The following is a 25,023-nucleotide window of genomic DNA, read 5'->3' as shown; positions in this document are numbered from 1 at the left end:
AAGACCACCGAATTCAAGAACAAGCTCGAAGCCCTTGAGTTCAAATAAAAGTCAAGATCAAGATCAAGTTCAAGTTCAAGTTCAAGTTCATCATAGATTCAAGAACAAACTTTAAAGCCCTTGAATTTATATTTGAAAAGGCGAATTCAGAGGAATTATAGAGATTGTAACACTCGCATTTGAAATAATAAAATCGATTGTTGCTATAATTTTCCGTTCTTGATTATTGTTTTCTCGACGCGAATTTTATTGTCTACACATGGAATTAAAGAGGGAACCTAATTATTGTTCAAATTAAAAGGGAATTTGACTTTTAGAAAAAAGTTAAGGGGTAAAAATGTTTCAACCCTTAATTATTATGTGTGCATAATCGATCTAAGGGCAATTTGGTCATACGATATGGTATTGTGATATGAAATTATGATATGGTTTCGTAATATGAAATCATGAGATGAAAGTGAAGTTTTATTTGGACATGCAATATGAAATTTTTGTGTTATATATTTTCTTATAAACACAAGAATTTCATAAAAAGTAAAACTATTAAAATAACCCCAATTGTTAATTCAATCTTACGAATAAATAAAAAATTATAAAATCGCATAGTAAATTATTACAAAGCTATTTATTTCCCACTTAAATAATCGTTTTATCGAACTTAATTCAATAAAAAATTGAACATAAATTGTAGTGAACTAGTCTTTAATATAATTCTCTCACATAATAATGACAATTTCCTCACCTTGATCTTGCATTTCTCGATCTCGTAACCAAGAATACGAACTAACATTGTTGCTTTGATCTTCGAGTCATTTTTGGAGAATATTATCTGCAACTATATTTTCAGGATCATAGACCATAATTTTCATTACTCCTTTTCGCAAATAATTGTGTAACACTGCATAAGTTATGACAATTTTCACTAGTGTGTAATATCATAATGACTCATGTCATGTTTCAGGATAATATTAAAAACTAGTACACTGTAATTTATGTTCAATTTTTATTAAATTAAAGTTAGATAAAACAATTACTTAAGTGGAGAACAAATAATTTTGTGATAATTTATTATGTGATTTTATAATTTTTATTTATTTGATAAGATTAAATAAACTGGGATTATTTTAAAAGTTTTATAACTTATGAGATTTCTATGTTTATGAGAAAATATACAACAAACTTTTTTTATATCACATGTCCAAATAAAACTTTAATTTTAGTTTATAATTTCATATAATGATATCATATTGCATGGACAAACATGTACTTGTTCTAATTCAAGTACTTTAGCATAATAAAGAAAAGAAATGGACAGAGTCGAAGACATACTTATGGTCCCTTCTCTTACAAAAAAAACAAAATGAATTTAGTTCAATTATAGTAAGCACATTAGTTTGCAATTAATTTAGATTATGATTAGTGGATTGATGAGATGATTTTGTATACAACGATTAACAATGACCAGATTTCGTTGTTTTCATATATTTAATTTGGAAATATCATTAAACAGTTTTACATCTGGTACTCCAAATAAATATGATGGAATAGCCCAAAAAACTTACAATATTTAAAAACATTTTCTCATATGATCATGTACGTAATACAACCAATTGCACATGAAATTTTAATCAACCTTGACATGTTAGTACAATCCGCTTCACAAAAAGCCATCAACTACAAACCGGACTAATGTGCTTGCTTCATGGACAATTTACACAATAGCACCAGCTGGCTATGTATCATATTCAAATATAATCTTCTTTATGTATCCAAGTAATAAAAAGACTGATTTTCTTGTACATTCTTTGTTCACATACCAGCGCATGACGATAAATAAAGTTTGTGCTTTTACTTGCGCATGACAATTAGGAGTATTGGTAGAAAGATACACTCTTGTCATCAGATACACTGGCAAGCATACAAGACCTAACATCAATCCTTGATGGCGGTCCAAAAGCAACAGACCATACCTGGTCTGTGTGGTTAGTTAATGTCTGCGTAGCTGCTCTCATTTTAAGATCCCACAGCTTAATGGTCTTGTCGCTTGAACCTGTTGCAACGGCTGCCCCATCTGGAGAAACATCCACACTCAAAACCCAACTCGCATGACCTGACAAAGATGTGAGAAAGGTCTTTCCCTCAGCATCATACACATGCACATGACCATCATCTGATCCTGAGAAAAGTATCCTTGATTCATGGAGTAAAGGTGAAAACACAAGAGAGCGCACAGGCATGCAATGGCCTTCCAAGAAGTGGAGGAATTTCGCACGAGCTACATCAAAAACAGAGATTGTTCCATCAACTGAACCACAGGCCAGAAGCCTCCCATCAGGATTCCATGCAACTGAAAGGACAAATTTCTTGCTGCCACTTCTCTCGGATGGTTGCGAACCTCCTTGACGCGGAATAGACAATGTGGCAACGAGTTGCCACTGAGTGGTGTCCCATAGCTTGACTGATGAACTACCACCTCCAGCTGCTGCCAAAGTGCTACCCTGAAAAATGTGGAGAACCATAATGCGGCTGCTTAAAATCGATCAGAGTAAATATGAGTAGAGAAAGTGATAACGTTTGCAGTATAAACCTTGAGCATCACATGACAATGAGTCAAGTAGCGCACACAGGGAGAGAAGAAAATCCTGATTTATGATGAACAAAAAACTATAGACAAACAAGAGAAAAAAATTGGAAATAGGATGAATGATAAATAATTTGTGAGCCGCATCATCAACCAAGGGAAAAAAAATTACCTTAGACCTTACACTACCAGAAAACATATTAAAACATAAACCAACATTTTATATTTTTTAAGTTATACAAAGATCACAACAATTCATTATCAAGAAATATAAAAGATTCCATAGGCAACATCAGTCTTACGTCCCCAAGGCCTAGCTCGAGTGGCAAAAGGTGGAGGCTTAGTGGCTTAGGTCGCAGGTTCAAGCCCCACATTATGCAAAGCAAAGCCTGGTATTTAAGTGCAGAAGGGTAGAGGGGTGGACCCATTATCCACCAAGTTTAGAAGGCTGTGATTGGTCCAAGGGGCAGGTCACAGATGGATTTCTTGGTTATCAAAAAAAAAACATCAGCCTTACATCTTCTCTCAGTGAAGTCTAACAACTATCATAATCAATTGCATAAACAAATAAAAAAAGATGATTATAATTCAGTACTGTTCCAAGTATGAACAAAATCTTCAGTACCTCACTATGTTGCCAAAATAAAATATCCAAAACCACCAAGATATTTTTAAAATACATTGATGACAAAACAGCATATCAATTCTTTGGTGAGAATTTTTATTAACATCTAGCACTTGATCAAGTATATGCACTCTTCATCTCAACGTCAAGTGCTAGACATGCCCTATCTTCATGCAAGGAAACCAATATGAAAAAACTTCGATCAAACTGTTTTAAGCTAAGCAACCTATTCTCAGGAGGGGTTTTGGTCCCTCCTCCTGCTATATCTTTTTTTGAGATCAAGCGTTTTTTGGCAAGAGTTATCCAAGATACTTCATTTTAGTTCCATCCATGTAACTGACTATTCATAAACTATCGCATAGCAGCAATGATGAATTTAGTAACCAGTGAGTTTCATTAGGTGATAGAATTAAGAGCATTTATTTCTATTTTAAAGTCATGATAGTGAAGGAAAACAATATGATGTGGTATCGACTCCAGGTATTCTAAATGAAGGTGGCAAGAGATTCAACTATCAAACTAGCTTTTCACGTTCGATCCTCAACATAAGATCCTTATAACAATGCAAGATAGATGAAGTAAATTTATTAGTCACTAACTCTTCTAATTCCATCTGGTTGCTCCTGATGTCAAGTTATTATCATCCTTGTTACAAATCAGTAAAAACAATTTCTAACTTCAACTAGTGAAAACGATTGGATTTCGTGATGTTATGGGTATGTCTGGTATGGAGGAAAATATCTTCTAGGTTTTCCATGTCTGGTTGATCAAAATTTTTTAAGAACATCTTCAGAAAATAAGTTCCTTAAAAATGAGGAAAATGACTTTCCCAGTGAAAGTAGAAAAACCAAATTTCATGAGTGGCATGCCACTCCACTTCACACCCCACACCCACATCACCCACCCCCCCACTCCCATAGCCCCCACATCCATCCCCTACCCCACCCACATAGTATTTGCCTAGAATATATATAAATATACCTTGGGACAATTTTTTCGGCTTACAAAAAAAGTATGAAAATAATTTATAATTTAGGAAAACATTTTTCTTTCTACTGAATACACCCTATATTACTAGTAATTTAACAAATTAACCTTTTAAGATAGTTGTTCATTGATTATTTGTTTATTAGGTGTATTAATCACAGCTCTAGAAACCTATCCCTAGCAAACTGACTCATAGGAAAATATAGAACCTTACAAACTTAACCCTTCCCCATAAACCAAAGCTATACTCCACTTATTACCAGTCACTGCCAACCAAATCTCAATTCCTTGGGACTAACATTACTTACTACTTAAAAAAACATGTAATCCTGACAATCACATAAGAGATCTTTTATGCCTCAGTGTCTTACATTCCTTTATGGTCTTGTCCCAGAAAGAGTGTTTTTTCCCTATATTTAGTAAGTTTTCAATTCCAAGGCAAGCTTAAGACCAAAAATTGATACGATTACAAGATTAAAAAGTTTCTCTCTGTTTCTTAAATTGTAATGGAGGGAGTAAACAAAAACTACCCCTAGGAGCTGGTAATGAATTGTTGAGCAAGATACCAAATTTACTCTTCAGAAACAAGCTTCAAGTATTCTGCCTCAATATGCTAAATAAGGCATAAATCCATAAATAGGTAAATAGATAAAAGTTGAACACAATTATAGACAGTCAGAAAAATTAAAGCTTCTACTTCTTCTGGTATGATGGTGATGTCTCTTTAACTCATTTACTGGACATAAAACTATACCGCTATTAGAATGCAAAAAGCAATTTAATTTTTCAAAAAAGGAAATGTGTTGCTTACATCGGGACTAAATTGCAATTGCCAGACTTCAGATGGAGGAGCTTCGAGAGTAGCGATGGTGTTATTAGTATCAACCTCAAACACTCGAATGAAGCTGTCTAGAGAAGCAGAAGCGGCGATTCTCCGATTCGGATGAGCAGTGACTGATACAACGCCGAGGCAATGACCGGTGTTTGTGTGAAGGCAAGTGAGTTTGGTTGGGTCCCATATCCTAACAGTTTCATCAAGCCCTCCGGTGAGAAGTAGCGCCGGTTTATCGCCGTCCGATCGGACCCACGCTGCCGTCCAAAGTGAATCTTCGTGAGCATTTTGGATACTGTCTAGTGGAGCTAGCTTCATGGTTAAACCCTAGGACATTGAAGGTCTCTCTGGTCACTTTCTTTGCTATAAATAAAGTGAAATCTATTTTCCTTATGCAACCTTCAAATTTCAATAATTACATATCTGGTCCCTTTCCATCCTATTCCGCAGTTCGGAGCCTAAAGGACAAAAAAAACTGACAAAAATTTCAAAAAGATATATCAAAATTTTTTTTAATTAAAACGGTAAAATCATTACTGATGTAGCGATTTATTTGACGGCGTTAAAGCAAAATCGCTGCTCGAGCAGAGATATTGCAGAATTTTTTTTTATTTAGAAAATGCTGCCTTGGCAGCGATTTTTGTTATTGTTTTTAAAATACAACAATTTAAAATACACAAATAAAAAATTATAATTTCAAGGCAGCGATTTGTTAAAAACAAAAAAACTTTTTTAAAAAATAAAAATAAAATCGTTGTCAAGGCAGCGATTTCAAAATAATAAAAAACATTATGCAATATCGCTGCTCGAGCAACAATTTTGCTTTAATGCCGTCAAAATAAATTGCTACGTCAGTAGCGATTTTACCGTTTTGGTTAGAAAATTTTTTGATATACCCTTTTGAAATTTTTGTCAACTTTTTTTGCCCATTAGGCTCCGAACTTTCCTATTCCAATACGTTGTTAGCGCGATTCGTTTATTAACTAAAAGAGTTTGTAATTGTCTCTATTTTTTTAGAAGAAAGTTATATTTATTCTTAATCATATAATTTTTTTAGGTGAAACAATTTGATGGGCTTTTGTATGTTTTTATATTGGCATAAATACATAATTATATCCTTTAATTTGGTTTCAAATCTTTTTAGGTGAAACCATTTGATGGACTTCTGTATGTTTTTATTTTGGCATAAATACATAAATATGTCCTTTAATTTGATTTCAAATCACATTTGTACCCTTCAACTTTGAGTGTGCACAAATAGACACTTAAACTTATATAAGTTTGAACAAATAGACACACATGTTCTACATGACATCCTATATATCATTTTTCGTCATACGTGGTGTTTTACGTGTATTGTGCTATGTAGGACTCATGTGTCTACTTGTTCAAGTTTATACAAATTTAAATGTTTACTTGTGCATACCCAAAATTGAAGGAGAAATGTGAAATGAGCTCAAGTTAAAGAGCATGTTTATGTATTATGCCTTTTATATTCTAAATCATTCTAGTTAATTCCCTACCAACTACATCCTTAAATCCATCGGAACACAATAATCGATGATTCATCCACCAAACAATGTCTTCCATTGTAATTTCACTAAAGTTATCTCCTTGACCTTAACTTTAAACCCGTTTATCAAAAATAACTACATGTTCATTCTCAAAAATCAGATTTTGATCCAACTATACCGAGTGTCATTGAATCACATGAGAACCATCAGAATGATTCTTCTTTAATATAAACATATAAAATACTTGAAGCACAACTAATAGAACCGGAAGTAAGGCAAACTCATCAGATATCACCACAAAGCGTCAAAGTACCTCGAATAGACTAATAAACATTGGACTAAGCTTGTCCTTTCTTCAAACTTCATGACACCATCCATGGGTGTTACCATTAGCAATACCTTCTCTCTAACTATTGATTCCAAATCATGAGCCTTTATCTGCGTAGTTCTTTTGCCAGCTCTAGGCTATAATAAGTCTATTTTGAATAACTTTTGGGCGAAATGGTCTGGTAGACCCTTGTACTTGTATGCATTTGTATTGTGAACCCTTCTACTTAATCATTAACCTAGTAAACCATTAAACTTAATTAAACTAATATTTTCAAACTCCTCTTATCATGTGTTTAGCCTTGAATAGATGACTTGTCAGGTCTATATCACATAAATTAATTAAATGTCATAATTATCTTTATTATTGAAATAAAGTTTTATAAATAAAATGTAAAGGAATAACTTTTAAATTTATTGAATTTTGGGACTCCACACCTCCGCTTCAACAGTATAACATCTAAATCCACCGGCGAGAGTCGTCGTCGTCACCGCTTTTCTTGCCGGCAAGACCTGCAGGTCTCCATCTTCGTTGCAAACCTTACTATTTTCCTTTCCTCTTTCTCCAACCTCCACAAAATTAGTAACCCTAAGCCGAAACACCATCGACGAACCCTGCGAGCCACCAGGTACCGCCTCTCTTCTCCCTCCTCTCCGTCGTACCTATAAACCCCCTCGCCGCCTCCCGTTCTGGTGAAAAAGGATCAGCGTCGCCTCTCTCTCTCTCACTTACTCCACTTTGAATTAGTAGACTCCGACGAGCATCACCATAAAATCAGCTCGCTTTCTTCGTAATAACAACTTGATTTGTGGCGATTAAAAGGTGTCAATATCCTGCTTATGGTGATAATAAGTGTATAGAAGAAGGAAAAATGAATTTGGGCAGGAATGGGGATGACAACTGGAGTTGAAGAAGAAGAAGACCTTTTTTAGAATTTATTCTTTCTTTTTTTAACTTATTATTTTTGTTTTTAGTTTTTTTTTAATTGAATAATTTATTTCAAAATATTTCTAAAATTTAAATATGAAGTTCACTCGCCTTCACATGCGTGTAGTCACACTCTGTTGCCAACTCAACTATCTTAATGCCACATAAATTTGGTCAATGGTAAGAGTGGTTTGATATATTGTATTGTATTGAGTTTAATGGTTTAGTTAATAAATTTTTAAGTAGAAGGGTTCATAATTCAAACTCATACAAATACAATGGTCCACCAGATCATTTCCTCTAACTTTTATCGCACCTCATTTTCCTCGTAAAGGATTAGTCATTGACATGACAACTCTTTTAGGATTCAAAAGAGTGAAGAGTCATCACCTAACAAATTAAGGTGCATTAAAACATCATTCTAACTAAATTTGCATATAACAACTCCACTTAGTAGTCTACATCACTAGAAATTGATAAGGATTCTAGTTACCTCAAAAGGAAGGTGTGAAACATATGTTAAGATCCATAAATGTGCGTTTCAGCTGAACTTATTTATTATATGGGGTTTACATAAGAGACAATGGGTGGATGAGTTTACTAAACAAAAAATAGCTATGTGATTAGCATATAAACCTCTAATTAAGATAACTAAATAAATTAGCGTAAAGTCAATTACTATCTAATATATACAGCTAGGCAGAAGTGACTAAACATGCAAACTTATTTATTTAATAAACAACTAAAAATAAACGTACAACATGATTATGTATTAAGAAAATCTAGATAATGTAAAATTGTTCAGACAAGTGAGAAGAGAATTTTAAATAGCGAAGTAAATAACTATCTATCATTTTTATTAAAGTATAAAATCAATTACTACACCCAATTAATTAATCGTCCAAATCAATTTACACAAGTGAAATTATATTTTTATTACAATAGTATGATAGAAGTCTTGAGATATAAATTGATTTTTTTTTAAAAAAATAGTAGTATTTTGGCATTTAATAAGATTTATAGTCACGCTTTTAAAATTTATAAAAAATATCAATATTTTTATTTGTTATATTGCTGATTTATTATTTTTTCATTTGCTTAATTTGAAAAAATACAATTAGTTAATAACATAATTAAAATAATGAGGGGAGAGAATATTTCAAATAAGGTATAGTCACTGAAATTCCTCATCAATTACATTCCAAATAAAAATCGACATGACTTTCCTCTCTTACTCCTCAAACTTCCAATATCAACTTTTAACACTCCATTAATAATACTCAATCTAAGTCAAATTGAAGTTGATTGATTTGAGATTTTTGTTGTAGTGAAGAAGATTTTAGAATGAATAAAAAATGAGATTGAAATAAAAAAGAAATACAAAACTTGGTGGCATGTAAAGTGAGATTGAAATACAAAGTGAGACTAAAATACAAAGTGAGAATAAAATATATAAAACTTGTTGGCTTACATTTAGAATAAATACAAAATAAAAAAGAAATACAAAACTTATTGGCATACAAAGTGATATTAGAATAAAAAATGAGATTAAAATATAAAGTGAGATTAGAATAAAAAGTGAGATTTTCATACAAAATGAGCGCAAAAAATATAAGACTTATTGGCATACATTTAGAATGAATAAAAAATAAAAAAGAAATACAAAAGTTGTTGGCATATCGTCACAACTAACTCTTCGGTGGAAGAATCATTAATATTAATTAGCTAACCAATGACTACACAACTTAATCAAACTAAGGCATTTAAAGTTACGGAAGTAGCTTTAAATGTTAAAGAAAAAATAAAGTTCCTATAAACTCTAAAGGTCAAATCAACAAATGCGAAATAATACCTAGATACTGAAAGTCAATGTACGAAACATCTAAAGTTCAACTAGTCTAAAGAAAATGGGTACAACCTAATTAAACATAAGAAAATTCTAATGTACTAGTCTAAGTCCGAAATGAGTACATCAACAAAAAGAGAACTCATGACAGCCCCGAGGAACTGACTCACCTTTGAATTCGATGGGACGATCACTGATCTTCTAAACGAGGTCTGTCAAGATGTCATGTACTCAACAAAAAAGGAGTAAGTGCAGTATCAGTACACAACCACATACTAGTAGGATCACACAAGTATCTAACTAAAAACAACATACATAAGTCTTTACAACATAATAATAACATGCATTCACCAAACATTTACAATATCAACATCATTTACGAACAACGTACAATTTCACAATTCTTAAGATATACAATTATGTCAAGTCAATGGTCCTCTCATGGAATCCACACCCAAACTGTTAGTGTACCGATATGTGGTACCCGTTTCAAGTTAGTATGTTAGATCGTGACATGCGTTTTAATGTTTATGCCGGTACGTGACAATCAATCCCAGTTAATGTGTCGAAACGCAATACCTGATCCATTCAACAAGTCACAATTATAATCACGAGTATATTCTCATAATCATGCAATCAAGTCATGATTCATGACATTCAATTATCCTGTCTATTCTCATTTACGATTAGAGTGATCAATAATATAACATTCATATACATCCATGTATATAATGAAGTAAGAACAAACATATATCACACATCATGAAATCACAATCATCACATACCTCGAACAAATCTTGAATTCCTAAGAAACCTAATTCTTCCCTTTTCGGTTTCTTTTCGCTTGTTCTTGGTCTACAAACAATCAATATAATACGACAATCAATAAACAATGTCTAATTACTGGATTACAATCAACTCTATCAATCCTAGATTAAACTCATGATTCTAATATTCACTTTAGGACTTTTCCCACCATCCAAACAGTTCCTAAACCTTTCCCCAACAATAATTACCCACGAAATTAAGTTACAAAGATTGAAAAATGGATTCGGGGAGCGAAACATTGTCGTTAGCCTCAAGAACGGTAGAAAACTGTAAAAAAGTACCTGGCGTCATTCCTTAGATCTCAAAGTCGAAAAGTACAAAATAAAGACGTTTTTGAGATTTATTTTCAACTTAATTCGCTACTGAGCCGCTACAGTGGTTCTCACGCCGCTACAGCGGCCCCGCCTTTGCGGCACAAATCCCACCACAACGGCTTGCATAGAAACAAAGAGCTAATTTAAGAGTTCCAAACCCTCATTTCACAACACACCTTCATCCCACGACACTCAAAAAATACATGTTCACGCTAATATCAGATTCAGGAGTTCTACTCAACCGAATTTGATTTTGTAAAATCGTACAAATTCCTTAACGTCTTAGCTATCTACTCATGCAATCAAATTTCTTATTAAATCACCCAATCTTCACCAGATTTTCCTATACTAACATGACTCTAGTTTCATCCAAATCTAGACTAAGCTAGGAAATCTCAAGTTACTACGAAAAAGTTTTCCGGCCCAAAAAGTTTCCCCATTGACTTTTCTATAACAATAGGAACAAATCTTTACACATACAAATTGAGATTGAAATACAAAGTGGGATTGAGATACAAGTGATATTAAACTATAAAGTAATCACAAAAAATACAAAATTTGTTAACATATAATTAGAATGAATACAAAATAAAATAAAAATATAAAATTGTATGAAGCCTAATTAGAATAGCATATAAATTATGTCCTATAATATAATATAAAATAAAATGAAACAAATACATATTTTGAAATAAATAGGACCTACAAAATACATACAAGTTGCATTTAAAAATCAAAATTTAGCAAGATACCACATGAATTTTGTAATTGAATACAAAATGCAACATGCCATGAAAACAGTTTCAAAAATAATTTGATAGTTTAGATACAAAATGCAACAGGCCGTAAAGTTGTTCTTCATCATTATAATATTTTACAATTTCATCTACTATTTCAGTACCATATTTGTTTTTGGAATGTTGATTTCATTCCTCATGTGCGTAGTATTATATTAATTTTTAGATATTTTCAGTTCAACCATTTTAACCGTAGAACCTACATTTTTGAAGAATTCTTAATGTATATATAAAGGTTAATGTTGATTATTATTATATCTTTAAATACGAAAATAAATAACAAGAAAAATCAAATCATACGATTAAAATAGCAAAAAATTAAAAATTCACAATATATCAAAAATCTCAAAAGTTATTTGATGACAGTGCATTTACATGTATCAGTGGATGAAATTCTTTTCAAAAGATTTATGAGATTTCTTTAAAAATAAACAAATTTTGAAGAGAGATACTATGTAGTCTGGTTAAACAAGGAAATGATATATTATTAGAAGTGAGAGAAAAAAAGGTAAAAGCGTAAGAGAGAGAAGAGAGAAAATTTGGGTAGAAAAAATTGAAACACAAAAATAGGTAATGAAATCTTTTTTTTCTCTTTTCACCGTGTAATGGAGTCAAAATAAAACAATGATGGGCTTAAGTTGAGAAATAAAAGGGGAAAAAATAAATTATATTAGGATACACTTATGTTGAATATTTTTCAAAAAACATTTCAATTAATTAGAGCCAAAAAAGGCTCATCAAGTTCAATAGACATTATTTTGATGACTAAGTATGCATATGTCATTGAAATTGATGTCCAAATTTGCACTTGACATCATCACTTAGGTCAATGAACTCCAAATTGCTGATTTGCTTTCTCTCCAAGTTGTTGCTGTGAAGAAGTCTTCCACCGCCTTGCTCCTCTCTCTATATATTACTTTAGTATTAAAGGCGAACAACTTAGGAAAGTAGTAATACTTAGTCAATTCTTAATATCTTCTATTGACTTGCTTTCTTTTGTATTATTTATATTTTGTTGATTTTCGTATCCTCTAATTTATTAGGGAAGACTTGTTTAATCCTGAAAAAATATTTCACACTGCTGAAATAGTTTTTTAAGATAATGCGTAGCACGAATCAGGTATTATATCTATACACATACACACATATATTACTTAAGAATATTATTGTAGTACTATTTATCCTAATTCTTGTATTATCATTTTTATATTATAATTTCCCCATCTATTATATATTTTTCAACAATCTGAGAACTATATATGACAAATAATATAAGTCTTGATACTACTGATAATATTTATGAGGGTGCTACCATAGCTGCTATTATTCCAATCACTTTGTCAGAAGTTTGTGGTATACCAAACTATAAAAAGCAGTGATTCGAAGAAAATGAATCAATATTACAAGCAAATTTAGTACAAAATCAAATAAGTAATAACAAAGGATATGTTAATAAGTCTCAAAAGTAGAAGTCTTATAATCCTAAATTTTAAAAAGAAAAAAGAGGTTCTTCTTTTACTTGTGAAAAATCATGTTATTATGTCGCACAGTGTGGGAAGAAATTAAAAAATGACAAAGAAAAGTGTTATCCTCCCAAGGCTAATGTAGCTAAAAGAGATGAAACTATTGCATATGTTATTTCTCAAGTAAATATTGCACATATAAAATAATGAGTGGTAGACTCTGGGGCTAATCGGCACATCCTTGCAAATCGAAAAACATTTGCCTCATATACATCAATAGGATATGACAATGAAGTAGTCTACCTCTAGTCTCAAGAACTATTAAAATCTTGGGTAAGGGTAAAATTCTCCAAAAACTTACTTTGAATTTTTTTAACCCTTATAGATGTGCAATATGTTATTACAATGCGCACAAACCTAAATTAGTAGCCTTGCTTAATAAAGTTGGAGTGAAAATGTCATTTGAATTTGAAAAGATAATACTGACAAAAGATAATGTGTTTTTGGGAAAAAACTATTGTAATCAGGGACTTTTGTACTTAATATTTGTAATATTGTGAGTGAAAAAACATCTACGTCTTCTTACATTATAATTATTTTTTATGGCATGCTAGATTAGGATATGTTAATTTCTCTTATATAGAAAGTATGCAATCACTTGGTTTGATATCTGACTTAGATTTAAATAATATTAATAATTTTGCTTACATGATTGAGATTATTTCTTTATGGCATGCTAGATTAGGATATGTTAATTTCTCTTATATAAGAAATATGCAATCACTTGGTTTGATATCTGACTTAGATTCAAATAATATTAATAAATGTGAATTATGTATTGAAGCGAAAAACTCATGTTTTTCAATAAATAGAGAAATTGAATTATTGTCTTTAATTCACACTGATTTATGTTATTTAAAACAAACAATGACTAGAGATGGTAAAAAATATTATGTGACCTTTATTAATGGTTTTTCTAGATTAATAAGCTATATTTACTTAGATATAAAGATGATGCTTTTAATGCCTTCATTTCTTATAAAACTGAAGTTGAAAATCAACTTAGTAGAAAAATCAAGAGGATTAAATATGATAGAGGTGGAAATACTTATCTTTAAATGCTTTTTAAGAAAAAGAAGAAATTATTCATGAAGTAACTCCACCTTACTCTCCCAAATCTAGTGGAGTAGCTGAAAGGAAAAGTAGAACATTAAAAGAAATGATGAACTCTAGTTAATAAGTTCTAATGCATTTAAAAATTTGTGGGGGCGAAGCTATATTATCTACATGTTACTTACAAAATAAAATTTATGAGAACTCTAGAGACTAGGTCAAAATTTCATAGGAGCGGGTTCACTCCACTTCTCATATAGGTGAATTCATCAAGTTTATACTACTTTAAATACACCATTCATAAGGACTATAAATTCATTAAGAGTGAATATTCATCCCTCATAAATTAGTAGCAGTTCAAGCACTCTCTATGAGTGTGCAGTGTCAATATCGACTTGTTATTACCCGTTTGAACCTACTTCACGGGATCTCAAATCACATAGGTTGGGTTACCATATCTATTGACAATCATATTAGCCTTAACCCCATTTCGAGGTTTGAAGAATTAATTTTCTTCCCACGAGTTTAGTCAGTAAATCGCCGAAATAAGTTCTGACTTCACATAGTCAATGGAAATTACTCCATCTCTCAACAGCTGCTTGACGACATCATGTCTCAATTTCATGTGTCTAATCTTACGATTATAAGATTTATTATTTGCAATAATATTTGCGGCTTGACAATCACAGTGTATAAACACATGAGAAAATTCATCATTTATTATTGGGATATTCACTATGAAATTTCTTAGTCATTCAGCCTCAGAACCAGTCAGCTCCAGAGTATACAAACTCAGACTGCATAGTCGATCTAGTAATGATCATCTGTTTACCTGATTTTCACGATATTGCACCACCACCTAAGGTAAACACATATCCACTAGTGAATTTTGTCTCATATGAATTGGAGATCCAGTTTGCATCACAGTATCATTCTAATGTAGAAGGAAATTCACTATACATGATACCATAATTCGTGGTTACTCTCAAATATTTCATTAGTCTATTTAATGTAGACCAATACTTTTTATTGGGATTATGATTATATCTACTTAGTCTACACATAATAAAGTCTATATCAAGCCTAGTAAAATTCATTAAGTGCATCAGATTCTCAAAAATCTGAGCATATTTAGACTGAGCAACTGGTCATCTTTATTCTTTTTCAATTGAGAGTTAGCATCATAAGAACGGCCACAAGTGTTACCTCAAAACATTCAAACTTCTTAAAAAGTCTTTCCATGTAATGTTCTTCTGACAACACTATACCATCTTTGCTCTTTATGACTTTAACTCCCAAATATAAGCATATCATCAACATATAAACATATTATCACATAATCATTATCTACCATTTCTGTATAAGGATATTTATCTACTTCAATAGAAGAAAAAATGTCTTTCATCAAGACTTGGTCAAATTTTTCATGTCACTGCTTAGGAGATTGTTTAAGGTCATAAAAATATTTAATTAATTTACACACTTTATTTTTCTTATCCAGAAATAATACATCCTTCATGTTGAACCATACAAATTTCTTCTTCTAAATCAACATTTTAAAAAGTTATTTTTACATTAAGTTGGTGGATAAAGAGCTTAACAATTGATGCTAAGGCCATTGAAATTTGAATAGAAGAAATGCTAGTCACCGGTGCAAATGTATCAAAATAATCAATATTTTTCTTTTTGAAAGAAAATTTTTGCTACTAACTGAGCTTTATATTTATCTATAGATCCATCAAAATTAAGTTTCCTTTTGAAAATTTATTTATAACCAATAAGTTTTGCACCAGGAGGTAGATTAGATAAAATCCATGTATTATTTTTCATAATTGAATTATTTTCAATTTTTATTGCTTCTTTCCAAAATTTAGCATCAGAAGAAGATATGGCTTCAGAATAATTTAATGTTTCACTGTCAACAAGAAAGGTTTGAAAATCATTTCCATAAGAAAATATTCTTTTCTAGGCCTTTCACTCCTTCTTAGTTCTTCAAATTAAAAATAGACTCGTTATTTCTTGCAGCACGTATAAGAAATTTTTTATCACATAGTAAAAAAAATATGTTCAAAGAATTCAACATTTTTTTTGTCTCAATAGTAGTATTACAATCAAATACATCATTCTTTAAAACAAGAAATCTATATGTAGCACTATATTCAGCATATCCAATAACCATGCAATCAACTGAGATTTATTGGTTCATAGAAATTTTATATTTCACGAATACTTCTATAAGTTAAATTTTATCGGTCTAAGTTTAGTTCATAGTCCTAAAGACACCAAACTTATTATATTTTGATCATACAAAATAAACAGGGTTGTTCTTTATTTGAAAATCTTTTCAAAATATATGGGGAATTGTTGGATATTTAAAAAATTATTTTAATTAATTCGAGTCAAATTTGGCTCATCAAATTTAATTGACATTATTTTGATGACTAAGTACTCATATGTCATTAAACTTGATGGCCAAGTTCGCACTTGACATCATCACGTAGGTTATTAAACTTGGTGTCCAAGTTGTTGATTTGCTTTCTTTCCAAGTTATTGTGAAGAAGTCTCCCACCACTTTGCTCCTTTCTCTATATATTGGTTGGTTTAGTATTGAAGGCGAACTTTCACGTCTCGATTCTACACTCTGGGCGGGACTAACACTTGAGAATCATTATTGGCCCCAAACAAACCCTTGATATGGCTTACTTACTCAGCGTAAAACATAAAAACAAAAAAATATAACTCATGCAATAAATTAAGAATAATATCTTTAACCAAAACGGTAGCTCAAGTCTTAAACGTATAAAACTGAAATGAATAAGACTAAAGAACTATAATTATCTATCTATGAAGCCTCTAAGATAAAGATGGATGTCGGGACAAGAAACCCCGCTCATCCAAACAAATGACAACTAGAAAGTAATGTAAAGAGGAGCCCCCCGGAAAGAAAGGAGGCTCGCCAACTGACTCTGAGTGCTCAACCTGATCAACGAAGCGCTAGATACTGATCCTAGTTACCTATATCTACAAAATCGGATGATGCAGGCCAACTGACATCAGTACATTGAATGTACGAATATGTGAGTTGGAATGTTAAACATTACATAGGCTTAAAAAGAATAAAAAAGAAACACTTACCTTGGATTTATCAACTCATGGATACTTCAACTCAATATAAAGCAATTAAACACATGCAATATATAGTAAACTTTTAAGTAAATAAATAAAAACTTAGTTCATTAAAGAAAATGCGATAACAAACTCAAGTTTTCTCATATAATAAAGTAATATAGTTTCTTTGAAAGTTTTTCTAACCGAAAATCACCACTATAAGCCTCAATGGTGATACACATCTTGCCCACGTTGCCATAAATGTTCTATACTTTGCCGTCTTATAGAACGCCTTAACTAAGTTGATCCATTATTCTATGCTAAAAAGCACTTAAAGAATCATCTAAATAGTATGATCCTTTACTACCCATGATGACTACATGATTTATGGAGACGTGAGTTATCTAACTCATCTCAATGTCGGTGTTTAATGCTACTCTCAAAATACTCAGCTCATATGTTTAAAAACATAATTTCTTTCTTTGATTTGAGATAATTACTCAAAATTTAGCTTAAAATCTCTCTTGGAAATCTCAGTTTCCTTTCATACTCAAATATGAATAAAATTTCACTCTTGGGAACACTTAGTTCTTGTATAATCTTTGAAGAATGAACTTTACTATTACTCTTTACTATAACTAGCTCCAAGGCTCTTTTGAAAATCTCAACTTCCTTTCTTGTTTAAATGTTAAAACATTTACTCTTTGGGAATACATAGTCTCGATTTGCTCTTTTGAAGAAATGACTTCAATCTTTACTCTTTACTCAACTCTAAACTTATGTCTTAAAACAAAGTTAAAACATTTGTAAAAGACTTTTGGAAGACTATGAACTTCTCTTGATTTGACTTTTACCTACTCTTGACTTGACTCTTAACTTTTCTTGAATTGAATTATGAATTAAAGGTTCAATATCTCATGTTTATAGTTGATTTAATGATTTTTATATGTATCTTAGAGTGTTGTAATCAACTAGAAAACATAGGTACGTTACTAAGAAACTAGTACGAAAAGATAGGGGAAGAATGGGAAGAACTGGCGTTTCTGGCACTCTGAATGGCGCGGAGCGCCAGCCTTTGAAATTCAAAAACTGACTTGGGGCCCTCTGGATGGCGCGGCTCCCAGAGGTCAAAATTTAGAAGCCCCTTTGTGGGGCTATGAGAGGGGCGGCACCCCAGACCCCTTCCCAGGTGCACTCTAACTATTCTCCTTCATTTTTCAACTCTAAACCCTCTCAATCAACTTAGTTCTTTCCCCAAACACTTAGAATCAACTAAACCATCAATATATACAAGATTCAACTCAAAATTACACCCCCAAGCATGAATCAAATCTCAAGAAAACTTCAACAATACAACCCACAAGAATTCAAACGAATTTCATCAAGAACTCAAAGGATTTAATTTCAAATATAATATACTTTGCTGAAACGAATCATGATTTGCGCGCGGGTGAACTAACCAAACGCTGTGTGATCTCACATACTTCATAGGGATCATCCTTGATGAAATCCACACGCAAATCTCCAAGAAATCGACGAATCTTGAACTTTCTCCACCTTTCTCCTCTTTTCTCATTTCTTACTTTCTTTCCCCAGAAATTCTAACTCTAATTTAAAAAGCGTATACATTGAAAATTTCAGATAGACCCTTAGATAATTACGAGAAACTATATTAAAATAATAGGGTAAGGAAAAGACCAAACTATCCTTCCAAAATCTGGTTTTAGACTTTTTTTATTTGAACGACCTAACTTTCAAAGGGCATATCTCACTCATACAAACTGTGAATTGCGCAAACTCGTCTGGAAAGATAATTCAACGATCTTTTTTATGGTATTTGGAAACACACTTAAATTATCCTAAGTTAGGAGTTATAATCGTTTGAAGTTGACTAAAACTCATTCTTAACTTAACTTAAACATTTGTCCTCGAATGAGATTACTCTTACTAGGCTAAGTGTGTAGTATCAATCATGTATCTCATGTACCCAACAAGCACAATACAATAATGACATGCCAACTTATAAATCAAAAAGTACTACGAAGAGAATTAGTACCTTGATCTGGAATATCTTCGGGCTTAAAGAGATGTTTATATCTCTTCTTCATATCTTCCTCAGCTTCCCAAATAGTTTCCTCAACAAATTGGTTGCTCCAAAGAACTTTGACTTATGCTACCTCTTTTGTCATCAACTTGCGAACTTGGAGATCTAGAATCTAAATCAGAATGTCCCCATAAGATAAGCTATCATTGATCCCAATATCTTTGGTTGGTATGATCAATGAAGGATCGCCCATGCACTTCTTCAACATGGAGATGTGAAACACTAGATGAACCGCTGCTAACTCTTGTGGTAGCTCTAACTTATAAGCTACATTACCAACCCTTTTGGATATTTTGTAAGAGCCAATATAACGGGGACTAAGCTTCCCCTTTTTACCAAATATCATAACACCCTTCATGGGTGAAACTTTTAAGTAGACCCAATCATCTATATTAAACTCTAACTCCCTTCTCTTAACATCAGTGTAGGATTTCTTACGACTATGCGCCGTTTTCAATTTCGCTTGAATCACTTTCACCTTCTCCATAGCTTGATGAAATAAATCTATCTTATCAACCCAAATTCACCAAATTCAAACCGTCCAATAGAAGATCTGTGTCTTCTCTCATAAATAGCTTTATAAGGAGCCATTTGGATGCAAGAGTGGTAACTATTGTTGTACGCAAATTCGATAAGAGGTAGGTGATCATCCCAATTACATTTGAAATCAATCAAAAAATCCCTCAACATATTCTCTAAGGTCTGAATTGTGGTATGCTCCGCTTGCCTATCGGTATGAGGATTAAAGGCACTACTTAAGTTTATCTTTGAACCCAAGCCCTTATGAAATGACTTCCAAATCTGTGTTGTAAATTACGCACCTCTATTTGAAAAAATGGAGACCAGAACCCCATGAAGTCTAACCACCTCTTGAATGTATAACCTGGTATAATCCACTGCTTAATGGGTAGTTTTTCCGAAAAAAGTGGGCAGATTTTGTCATTTTATTGACAATCACCCAAATAGAATCATGTTGCCTGTGAGACCTTGGTAAACCTTTAAATACATATTAATTATCTCCCACTTCCATTCTGGAGGTTCTATGTTTTGAGCTAAACCACCGGCCCTTTAATGCTCTACTTTAACTTGTTGGCAATTCGAACACTTGGCTACAAATATGCAATGTTCTTCTTTGTACTACTCCACCAATACACCTCTCTCAAATCACGATACATCTTTGTTGAACCCGGATGAATGAAATATCTAGAACTATGAGCTTCCTCTATGATCCTCTCTTGGAGTTCCTCCACCCTTAATATACATAACCTACCTTTATAACTCAATACACCATCTCCTCCTGTTCAAAAGCTAATACTTTTTATTTATTAACATTTGCCATCAATTCAAGCAAAATAGTGTCTTGGTCTTGCTTCTCTTTTACTTCTTACACTAATGATGATTCAACCCCATTCATCACCACTACTTCTCCTTCTGTGGAATCCATTAGGCGAACTCCCAGGCGTGTGATTTTATGCACATCTCTTGCTAGTTCTATCTTATCTTTATCAAAATGGGAGGTACTACCATAGACAACCTTCTCAAGGCATCAACAACAATATTAGCCTTACATGGGTGGTAAAGAATACTCATGTCATAATTCTTGAATATTCTAACCACCTTTTTTTTCTGAGATTAAACTCTTTCTGAGTGAACACATACTGAAGACTCTTGTGGTTAGTAAACGCATACACATGAACACCATAAAGATAATTGAACCATATTTTCAAGGCAAATACTACGACAACCAACTCTAGATCATGGGTTGGGTAATTCTTCTTATTAACTTTCAATTGTCTGGAGGCATAAGCTATAACCTTGTCATTCTGCATTAACGCAAAATCCAAAATTGTCACGACTGGAATCTAGACCCCAGACGAGACCGGCGTGGTTGACCTCTCAGAGGTCGCAAACAAGCCTACTTACGTCATTCTTACTTTACATAGGTTAATTTTAGCGGAAAATTTGAAATTTTTTATTATTTAATCATACTTGCTAAACATTCTTTATATTTCGTAATCGTTCATCATCAACCATCTAACATTTAAGAGATAAGCAACTGAAAGAAATAATTCATTAAGTATTAATTGTGTATCGGCCACAATAGCACCAATACAAAGTCTGAACCAAAACAGAAAAGAAACACTAGTGGAACATGCTCCACTAGCTCAACACTAAAACTACGCTAGAATGTAAAACAATAGCATCCTCGAAGCATGAGGACCTACCAAACCCTGGATGAATGCTGACGTCCGGATAGCTGCAACCACGAACCTGTAGCTCTATCGTCCACCTGTGCCTGCACCTAGAAGTAGATGTTTGTATGGAATTAGTACACACTTGTACTAAGTATGGGTATATGCAAGCACACACCAGGGACATGCATGAGAAAGAATAGCTCTTTCCTAACAACATGATTTTTGGAAGTCAAGTCAGTGGACTTGCCAAATTGAGATTGGGAAAATTATGCCATGAGAGTGACATGCATCATTATAGTTATCGTATGGCACACAACACATAATATCTTCATATAGCACATAGCATATAACACATAGCTTCTTTCATATTATTCATTCATATGCCATGAGACCTTATTATCATAGACTTGACCTTAAGACTTCCCAAAATGAGGGCTCAACATATGAGACCTCAACTAGGGAGCCTTCTTTAGCAAACACAGAGTCTGCTTCATTCATTCATATGTACTTCATTTCAATTCATTCATAGGCCAGTGCGAACACCAGCTATACCTAGGATGTAGTTTAAGACTTTCATCGGTTTGCTGTGCAATGATCAGGAATAACCTAATGTCATTACCTGAATCTAGCTCACCTCTTGATTATTCTATCCTAACACCTTCGGTATCATTCATTTCTTTATATGATTCATTTGAGGCTGGCCTCATTCATTCATTGGGAACTTTAACTTTAACCGACATAGATCATGTGAGCATCATGAAATTCAGTGACTCCCCCACACCGAAAAGAGGTGGAATCACCGGCCAAAGTGACTCAATAACATTCTAGCGTATATGGGAATTTAACACCGCCAGATCCCTATAGTGGCAATATAGGTTCAAAGACTAGGAGATGTATGGAGACCTATACCTGGCAAGCCGGACAGTCTCATCTCATGAGAGTTACGTGAACCTCCGCCCTTCCTGAAAGAAGGAATCATCGCTCATAGCTAGTCTATCGGTGCTCAGTATAAAGTTCCATTGCATTCAACTCATACATCATGGAAGCTGGCTTCTAGTATGAGGACATCATAGCTCATTAGATGATTTCTCATCTCATCATTAGTATTAAATGTTTTAAACTCAATATTTTCATTAGAGTGTTCATCGAGACTGGTCTCTTCATTATCTTACACTCTCATTGGTGAGTACGTATTGGTAACATTTACTTAGGCTCATTTGAGATTGCTCTCATCATATACATTAGCCTCACATCACGATTGTCACCACATTCTTCATTATTAGCAACTTTATTTTTCATAGTTACTCACCTCTTATTTCGTGAATGTTCATTTCTTCATTTTCTTACGTATATCTTAGGTTCACTTATTTTTGAACGTATGTTAGACTTTTGTGTCTACACATACAAGTATGGGCTTCATTTATAGTTTGTTAAGTGATTCTTACTTTCCTAAGATTGTGCATTACAAGACATATGTATCTCGTATATATGCCAAGATCTTGATTTTTAATCTAAGTAGATGGCATTATTCTTGAATATTTTACTCACGTATGACTTATGTATCAATACGGAGGTTTGGGCACGGGAACCCAAATCTTGAATCACTTGGGTATCATTTATATTTTTCATTGAATTTATTTCTAATGTTCATAACATTAGAATTCTAAATTAAATCTCAACATTTTCATGAAATAATTAATTTTCTATTTTAATTAGAATTCCAAATTAAATCTCAACATTTACGAGAAAGAATAAATTTTCTATTTTTAATTAGAATTCTAAATTAAATCTCAATAATTACATAAAAGAATTAATTTTCTATTTTAATTAGAATTCTAATTTAAATCCCTTTTTTTAAAATTAAATTCGCTTGAATAGGGAGGTTGTGGGTTCGAACCCCCATAGCCCCCTTTTTTTTCAATCAATTTCGCTGAGGAGGAGGCTGTGAGGTGGTGTGTTCGAACACCCACAGCCTCTCCTTCTTTAATTTATTTAAATGGGCGACTGCAGTGAGGTTGTGGGATCGAATCTCCACAGCCTCATTTTTTTCAAAAAATTTTTGCCTACTGAGGTCGTGGGATCGATTCCCACGCCTCGCGTTTCCTTTTCTTTTTTTCGCGCGTATCGGGAGGTCGTGGGTTCGAAACCCATGCCTCCCATTTTTTTTCCTTTTTCCTTCTTTATCCTTTTCCCCAGGTCGCGTGTTCGATCCCCCACCCCAGCCCCATTTCTTTTCCCTTTTTCGCGACTCAGTGGCCAGGGGTTGGATCCCCCCCAACTTAGTTTTTCATTTTTTTTCTACGTACTGGGGGTCGTGGGTTCGATTCCCGCCCCCAGCCCCCTTATTTTTTCTTGCACTGGCAGGTATACGGGTGAGGTCACGGGTTCGAATCCTGGTGGCCTCACCCCTTTAAAATTTTTATTAAATTTTCAGATTCTTTTATTAAACTTTAGTCTAAATTAACATTGCATTGTTGCTGGAAATTTTTGTCCTTCTCCAACCATTTTTAGGTGCAATTTTTTCATAATTTTAAATAGCTATAAGATGGTTATTCAATTCACTATACTTCATCATAATGAACATCACATTGTACACCCATTATATACATAAAATACACAATAAATACACAACTTGTACACCCCAAAACGGTGCCTAAAACACTTCCCTATACACGCCCATACATCAACTTTTCCGGTCATATTTTGCTGATCATTATCGTGATTTCCCACACAAAAACACATTCATATTTAATTTAATCACATCATTCATGCAAAAATCTAGCAGCACAACATACCCATCCTACAAATTCGATAGGGAGCTAAGGACAAGGACATACGAAGGGGAACAACCTTAGTTTCAAGAGTTTAAGAAACGTTCGAAAGAAAGTACTCTTGGAGAAAGAATTCCATGAGAGAAACCCATACCTTTATTGATGTTCAAACGAAGAATTCGCTACCCAAAACTCTCTCCAAAAATCAGTCCAAGTTACCTCAACGCTACACCACTCAACGAACATCTTCTCTTCGCCTTAATGTTTTTGGTTGCTTTGTTTTTCTTAAAATTTCATGTGAGTTCTTCAAGCCTGAAGAACTGTTGATATTTGGCAGAATAACGTGAGAAAGATGGAGAACCTGAGAGAGAGAGTTAAGAAGCGTGAGAGAGAGAGAACTATTAGGATTTGGAGACTAATTCAAGACTTAGTCAAATAGAATTTAAATTAAATTAATACAAATCTGGTTTATTTTAATTAATACGCGAAAGGACCATTATGCCCTTAAAATTTTTGATTTTTAATTAATAATTAAGTCCCCTTAAGTATCTATTTATTCTTATTTAATTTTTTCCTCTTTTTTTTTTTTGGATCGTTACATTATCCCCCCCCCTTAGGAACATTCGTCCCCGAATGACACTACCATTACACATCGTAATGCCAATCAGATCATAACTTAATCGCTACGTA

General features: G+C 32.9%; 1 protein-coding gene across 1 annotated transcript; it reads right to left on the bottom strand.

The window, feature by feature from the left end:
- Window positions 1-1,542: 1,542 nt before the first annotated feature.
- LOC107023996 (WD repeat-containing protein VIP3-like) lies at window positions 1,543-5,387 on the bottom strand. Its single transcript, XM_015224859.2, has 2 exons — window positions 5,005-5,387; window positions 1,543-2,498 (listed from the first exon to the last, which is right to left on the bottom strand). Exons 1-2 carry the CDS (start codon window positions 5,341-5,343, stop codon window positions 1,866-1,868), a joined length of 972 nt encoding a protein of 323 aa, XP_015080345.1. The 5' UTR covers window positions 5,344-5,387; the 3' UTR covers window positions 1,543-1,865.
- Between the last annotated feature and the right edge of the window lie 19,636 nt (window positions 5,388-25,023).

This window comes from Solanum pennellii, chromosome 7, assembly GCF_001406875.1.
Source record: "Solanum pennellii chromosome 7, SPENNV200".
NCBI classification, from domain to species: Eukaryota; Viridiplantae; Streptophyta; class Magnoliopsida; order Solanales; family Solanaceae; genus Solanum; species Solanum pennellii.
The sequence above is the reverse complement of the archived record's forward strand: the minus strand, read 5'-3'. Positions and strand labels throughout refer to the sequence as shown.